General features: G+C 47.0%; 1 protein-coding gene across 1 annotated transcript in view; it reads right to left on the bottom strand.

Moving 5' to 3' along the window:
• Positions 1-3599: 3599 nt before the first annotated feature.
• The window catches only part of LOC112107619 (glutamate-rich protein 3), a 73090-nt gene continuing 69199 nt past the window's right edge, over positions 3600-7490 (bottom strand). Inside the window, exon 15 of the mRNA XM_026655644.1 lies at positions 3600-5719. Within this exon, the coding sequence (XP_026511429.1) occupies positions 3600-5719 (2120 nt within the window). The remainder of the gene's footprint in view (positions 5720-7490) is intronic.

Genomic DNA, 7490 nt, shown 5'->3' with positions numbered 1-7490 from the left:
AACCTGCGCTGTTTTGAATCCAAAGTTTATTTTTGCGTACTTGTATAACGGACATGGAAATTATGGTGCTTGTTTTCAATTTTCACTCTGAAGGAATCTGCTGGCTGTTGGGTTTAGTGTAGGGATTTGAGCGCTTTATTTTTTTCTGCCCTAATCTAGCAGGGATATTTAATATCAGTTATTTTGTTCAGAGCCCTGATTGCAATTTATGTATCTTTCTACACTGGAGTGAAGCTTCTGGAAATGCCAGGTCACTGGACAAACCATCATAGAACTTAGCCAGGCCTGCGCTGGGGGTTGGCACACGGAGCTGACCCTTTCATGGCCTGTGTAAAGACCAGGCAGAATTCCAGTTGCTTTACCTAGGGGAGCGTAGGGACTGCTCTGACCCTGTATCCATGGGAATGTAAAGCACTCTCAAGGGGGCAGGGTCATGGTTCCACCTTCACCTCATTCCATAAAACTGGCCAGCCACACAGAGGTAGGCAAGCCACAGAAAGGGAATATGAGCAGGAGTACACCCTGGGCATACCTGGAAGGTCTCAGAGCTCCCTCTGGCCAGGGCAGCTCTGCACTGTTCCTCAGAGCCAGGCCAAGCTGACAAGACACAATCAAGGTCTTACTAACTGTTACTAAATGGCATCCAAGAGCAGATGGGGGGAAATGGCCTTCGGGTGACTAAAACAAATATTGGGAGCTACATTTCAAACAGGTTGGTGCTGTTCAGTAAGCCTCATAAAGACAATACTTGGCATTCACTCCACACAAACACTACTACATGCTGGAAAAAAAATCTTGGCCTTACTCTTTGGAGCCCCAGAGGTGGGCAAAGCAGAAGGGTACCAGGGGTGCTGAGTAGAGCTGAGGAATGTATTCCCAGCCATTCATCTCTTCAATGACAATGACTCCTTTGCTGTGTCTGACTTACCTGCTGGTACCCATTTCTCTGACATTCAACCACTGGGTGAATGGTTTGGGAGAACATTTCAGCCCTTGATTTGCTTGCGGGCTATTTAGCATACCTATTGCTTCATGTTATTTGCTATTCATGCAAAGTGACTGGTCATGTAGGTCACGTGGTGCAGGTCCTGCTTCCCGACCACTTCCAAGCCCACTGATAGCTTTAAAGATAGCCAAACCGCCCTTCCCAGAGCAAATGCTTGAGTGTATGGACATTCAAGCACGCACAACTCTCTTTCCAGGAACTTTCTTCCAAATCAAAATCTGCTTGTGTGAATGATCATGGGAAGCAAATCAATCTTGGCTGGAAATGCCAGCGGAACAGAGTCAGATTTATGAGACCACTTCAGCAGCAGTCAAACACAGATGGGGCCCAGATGCAGAGGCTGGCTCAGCATGGGCATGGAGCAGCAGGAGCCTGCCTGGTGAGCCATTCTTTAGGCCTTTAAGCAGTAGCAGCAAGGCAGTATGCATGCCCACCTACTGTCTGCTCTATACCCCATCTTGTGCACAGGTGAGAATCTGGGGCCTGACTAGATTTCATTGGAGCCACAGCCAAGGTGCACACACGTGTTGGCTCCTCCCCCTCTCTAATGCTCTCTGAAGTCCAATCCTGACCTGCTGCTCTGGATGTTGAAGGGAAAAAAATTTCCTCTCTATGGCCCATTTTCTCCACTAATGGATGCATGCAACAGAGGGAAGGAATTGCTCGTACAGCCCCCAATTCTGCCCTCCATTAGATAGCACAGTTCCGATTGGCTTCAATGAGAGTGGCACCATCGATGTGTAAGATCAGAATTGGGCTTCTTATTGTTATTACTATCATTTACTATTTACATTACACTGCCACCTTGATGCTCCAATCAGAATCCAGGCCTTATTGTGCTGGGGAACCACATATACATACATGAGGACATAACCATTGTCTTGAAGAGTTTACAATCTATAAATGCAATTGACACCCAAAAGATGTGTGTGTGGGGAGGATACAATCACATATATACAATTTTATATACATAGGTACATTGCACTTTCTATTATTATACATAAAGTGCCAGCTAGCCTCCTCCTCCCTTCAAGCTAGTCATCACAAACCACTGAGTTCTTTGGGGGCAGGGGAATTTAAGTTCAACCAATGTAAGAATTCTCTGTAGTTCGAAAAGAAATTCATGACAGCTGTGGAAAGTTCCTTATTATTTTTGTCGTCATAATTATAAAGGAGTGTGATTTCCTACACTAGCTCTGTAAGCTTAGTTCAGTTATCTGTTGCACATTCCGGAGCTGGTCTAATAAACAAACAGATGCTTATGCTACTCATCAAGTCAAATGAAGATGGGGAGGGAATGTCCCAACCCACACAAATCCACAGTGATTTGTAAAAAAAATGTTACTAAAATAAGATCATTGAAGGAACTGCAGAGGATGCTCAGACGTGTCTTTCTCCCCCATCCAGGGATTGTATCGAAGGCAAGATAATTATGTCCAGCTTTAGAGCATTCTGGGAAACATCAAGCAAAGTATTAGTTGTATGGTAAACAGGTACATTAAAGATTGTGCGGTGCTTGGCTACTAGTGTAATATGAGCCATACAAGTTCAGAGAGAGAGAGAGAGAGAGCAGAAACACAGGGGCTGACTATTGCTATAGCTCCATAATATCAAAATCAGTTGAAGTGTTCTGGCCAGTGGCTACCACTCTTGCTCATTTACTCACTTTCTCCATTGTCACCCACTCAACCACCACCACTCGGCCACGGCCACCCCCTCAGTCACTGCCACTACCTCCATTGCTGCTACCTCAGCCATCTCCTCTACATTCATTGTGACTTTATCCAGGGCCGGCTCTAGGCACCAGTAAAACAAGCTGGTGCTTGGGGCGGCACATTTTTAGGGGCGGCATGGCCGGCGCCAGAATGCCGCCCCTAAAAATGTGCCCCGGCCGCCCTAGCTCACCTCCGCTGCTGCTGCCACGGCGCGCGAAACAGCTGATTCGTGCGCCGCTACTCGCCCTCCCTCCCAGGCTCTCAAACCTGGGAGGGAGGGGGAGATCCCGAGCGGCCGCGGGGCGCGAAACAGCTGTTTCACGCGCCGCTGCTCCCCCTCCCTCTCAGACTTGAGAGCCTGGGAGGGAGGAGGCAGGGCTGGGCATTTGGGGAAGGGGAGGAGTTGAGGCGGGGCCGGGGGGGGGGCGCCCAAAATTGTTTTTGCCTTGGGCGGCAAAAATCCTAGACTTTATCTATTGCCTCTTCAGCCATAAGTACATTTTTTCCTATACATAGTCCCAGTGTAACCAATGGCACTACCCATGGACGACTCAGTGTGAATGAAGGTATGAGACACAGACATTAAACAGAGCTGTGAATGTTCATGATGCACTCAAAGTCACTTTTAACTTTGCAATAAAAACCCTTAGGAAACCCTTGAAGTGAAAGTGAAGAATATAATAAATGGTGGAAGAAAATCATGGCTATCTATCTCCTCCCTGTATTTCACCATTCAGTAGAGCTGGTGCTTTGATAGCACTAGCCTAGGTACTGCAGCCTTGGACACCTTACAAAGGAATGTAATAAAAGTAAAATCAATTCCTCTTTTAGGTAGCAATCTGGCTCATACAGATACTCACCATGTGCCACAGAGCACCTTAGTTTCTCTCTTCTATAATGGACGTTTCTGTGGTGTCTGTCTTTATATGTGCAAGGCTTTCTTCCTTGTGCTGGACTTCAAGCAGATCCGTAAGCCCATGAATCCCTTGTGGATATTCGGCCAAAGTCTCTGTCTTTCCTATTTTTATTTTTTCATTTGTGTCTAATTGTTTCAGTGTGATTTTCTCCTCCATTGTCTCCATCTCTTGCTCCTCCGTTCTGTCATTCCCACCAGTGTGTCTCACTTTTGCCATTATCTCTTCCACAAGGACTGCTTCCTTCTCCACTACATCTGAGTGATATGCTATTTCCTGTGTCATGCCTTCTACCTCAGATGCTGCTTCCACAGCTTCCACTTCATCCCTCAGAGATGATGGTGTCATCAATTTCTCCACCTCAGACAATGTTCTCTCTGATCTTATATCTTCTTCGGGAATTATCCCCTCTGTCATCACCTTCTGCTCTTCCAGTCCTGCCTCCTCCTCTTCCATGCCCTCCTCATGTCCTGGGTCCTCTGTCTGAGCCTCCCAGTCTGATAATACTTCTGCATTTTCTTTCTGACCAGGTTCTGATTTCTCTACTATCTCCTCCCCTTGTGATGGTGTTTCATTGCCCATTACTTTCCCATTGCCTGCTGCGTCCACTGACATTGCCTCTTCAGATTCTATTTCTGACATTCCCTCTCCCTCTCTCTCTGCTGATTCCTCAGCCACCCCCTCACCCACCTCCACTTCCTCCATTGCCATCCCCTCAGTTACCACCACACCCTCCACTGCTGCTCCCTCAGCCACTTCCTCTACATTTATTGTGGATTTATCTGTTGCCTCTTCAGCAATAGGTACCTTTTTTTCTATTACCAACTTCTTTTCAGTAACTGCTATTTGGGACACCACCTTCTCTTCCGTTTCCTCTGTCACTTCCTCCTCACCAGCCTTCACCAATTCTTCTCCCATATATGGTGTTTCCTCAGGCACTGACTCCCCTATGTGTTTACCTTCTTCTACTACCTCCTCTTCAGATTCTGGGTCTTCTGCTGCTTCTTCCTCTTCAGATGCTTCCACTATGCTCTCCCCATCTTTGTGTGCTCCTTCCTCTATTGCAGTGTCCCTTTTTATTTCCCTGTCCAATGAGGTTTCTTCCCTCAGAGGTGGTGATTCCTCTACTTCTGACTCCTCTTCTGTGGCCTCATTTCTTGTCTCTCCCTCCTCTGGGGTTGTTTCCATTACATCCTCCTCCTCCTCAGATGTTTCTGCTGCTGCTGCCTCCTCCGCTTCAGACACTGCTTCACCGATGGGAACCTTTCTTGATTCTACTGATTCCTCTATTTCAGTTGCTGCTCCCAGTATGGGAACCTTCACTGATTCTACTGACTCCTCCAGAACAAATTCTGTCTCTCCCATAGTCTCCCATCCCTCAGAAGCTGCCTCCTGCACAACCTCCTCTCCTTCCAATTCTATCCCCTCTGCAACTTCCTTTCCTGCGGCGTCTGCCTTCTCCACAGCCTTCTCTCCCTCCGCAACCTCCTCTCCCTCAGATTCTGCCTCCTCCACAGCCTCCTCTGCCTCAGATGCTGCCTCCCCGACATCTTCCTTTCCCACACCTCCTGCCATCCCCACAGCCTCCTCTGCCTCAGATTCTGCTTCCTCCACAGCCTCAGGCACCTCCTCAACAACCTCCTCTCCTTCAGATGATACTTCCTCCACCACCTTTCCCTCATATGCTGCCTTTTCCACTGCCTCCTCTCCTTCATTTACGTCTTCCTCCACAGCTACATTTCCCTCAGATGCCTCCTCTCCCTGAAATGCCATTTCCTTTCCTACCCTATTCTCTTCCAGATCTTCTTCCATTATAGCCTTCTCCTCAGATGCTTCTTCTTTTACTGTAAGTACATTCTCCACTGTCTGTCCCATCACAGTTGCTGCTTCTTTCTTAGCCAGTAAATCTAGCTCCAGAGCTGTTTCATTGCCTGCCTCTTCAGTGTCAGTGGCTCCTTCCTCAGCTACAAACTCCTCCTGCTCAAGTGCTTTTTCCTCATCCACCATCTGCCCCTCTTGCACCCCTTGCTCTGCTGCCTTCTGCTTTTCACATGCTGTTGCTGCTTCTGCCAAGAAGGCTCCATCTGAGGAAATAATCAAAACATTAGTTTTATTGTAATAAATACGTTAATTTTAAGGCTTTTTATGAAGTGATTATTAGAGATGCCATTGTTCCAAATCAGTGAAAGGATTTTAGGCTGGGCAATGTGGGGGGGAAACTTGGCCTGCTGCTTCCCAGGATGCACCTGTCCTGTGGCTGTTTCCAGTGCTGTCATCTGGCATCAGGCACAAATAATTGAAACAAAAATGATGTTGCATGGCCCAGAAATGACCTCAGGGTACATAGAGGAAGTAGCCATAGGCTTGGCACGGAGATTTAAATATGCAGAAATAGGTCATGCAAAATAAGCATGTACAGGAGACAGAATATACATCTGTGCATGCAAAATGGGTAATGATTTATGCACGTTTGGGGCCTGATCCTATCCTCTTTGCAGTCAATGGCCAAAGCTTTCATTGAATTCAGTGGTGCAGGATCAAGCCTTTGGCAAGCACAATTACCTATTTGTGCCAGTGCCCCTGTGCCTGGACACATTATTCAGGATCTGGTCATATTTTTGGAAAAACTGGCCCTAAATGTCATTGAAGTGAATAAAAGAGTCATGCTTTCCAGACACTGTGCTCTGGTGGGACATATGAAAAATTCAAAGTGGGGGAAAGGCCACCTTGCCCATAATACCTGCCTTTATTTGATTTATTCCACTGTCACCTTCTTATATTTCCACAACCCTCAGTCACTGTCTTCTTTAGCCTGGCTGGGCCTAAACATGTGTTCATGCTGCATCAGCCCATCTCTAAAATGTCTACCTAGAGATGGTTCAGATCCCTGGCCTGAAGCACATTGCTCTGTGGGCCACAGCCTTGGCACAGGAAGATGGATAGGTTCTCACCTTCCCCATTTGGCTCTCCCAGGACCTTCCGCCAGCCTAGCCAACTTCCTAACATCACTTTCCTCACTCTATATCAGCACTGACCCAAGAGAGGAATCAGTGGATGAACCCACATGGCTGCAGTGTTTCGTCCTGTCCTGCAGGTGGCATTGAACTCAGGAGGCTAGAGTTTACTGCTGTAAGCAGGTCCATTTGAGCAGAAACCAGGGGAAGCATTGTGCAGCTGGAGAGTCTGAGGACAGACGGGGAACAGGGTGGCAGTGATAGAACAGGTGAGAAAGGGAGTGCCCTGGAGTGGACAGAGAAGAGGGCAAGTGTAAAAAATCAGGATACTTTTTTTGGGGGGGAGGAGGGGATATAGTCGCGTATATAAGACAAAGCCCCTAATGTCGAGATGATCCCGATACTATTGGGACATCTGGTCACCCTAGACAGAGATCAGGGATGGGTGGAGGAAGAGAGAGAGAAAAGGGGGTTGAGTTGGAGGGCGTGCAAGAGAGAAATCTAAATAAAAATCAATTGAAGCAGCAGCACTTTTTTCCTCTCAGCTGACCACACATAATATGATCTCTAGTCATGTGACTAATACAGCTTAAACCCCCCACATTGCACTTTGCTACCTGACAGAAATCCTGCCCTCCATCCTCCGTCAATACCCTCTCAGATAGATGTGCTTTGCAGTGAGTTGATTATTTATATTTACTGCCAGCTTCCTCATTTTTATATGTCCCTCGGGTTTTAGACTTTTAGCAGTGTTAAAAAATACCTGCCTCTCCATTCATTTATCAATCCCCATCATAATTTATAGAAAAAGGGGCTCAGACCAAAAATACCAAATCCAGGCACTCTTGAATTTGGGTCACTTCAAATCTTCATCCAAACTCAGTCCAATTGCCAATAATTC

The sequence above is a fragment of the Terrapene carolina genome, unplaced genomic scaffold (genome assembly GCF_002925995.2).
Source record: "Terrapene carolina triunguis isolate 2854851 unplaced genomic scaffold, T_m_triunguis-2.0 Scaffold210, whole genome shotgun sequence".
Lineage (NCBI taxonomy): Eukaryota > Metazoa > Chordata > Testudines > Emydidae > Terrapene > Terrapene triunguis.
This window is presented reverse-complemented; position numbering and strand designations above follow the sequence as displayed.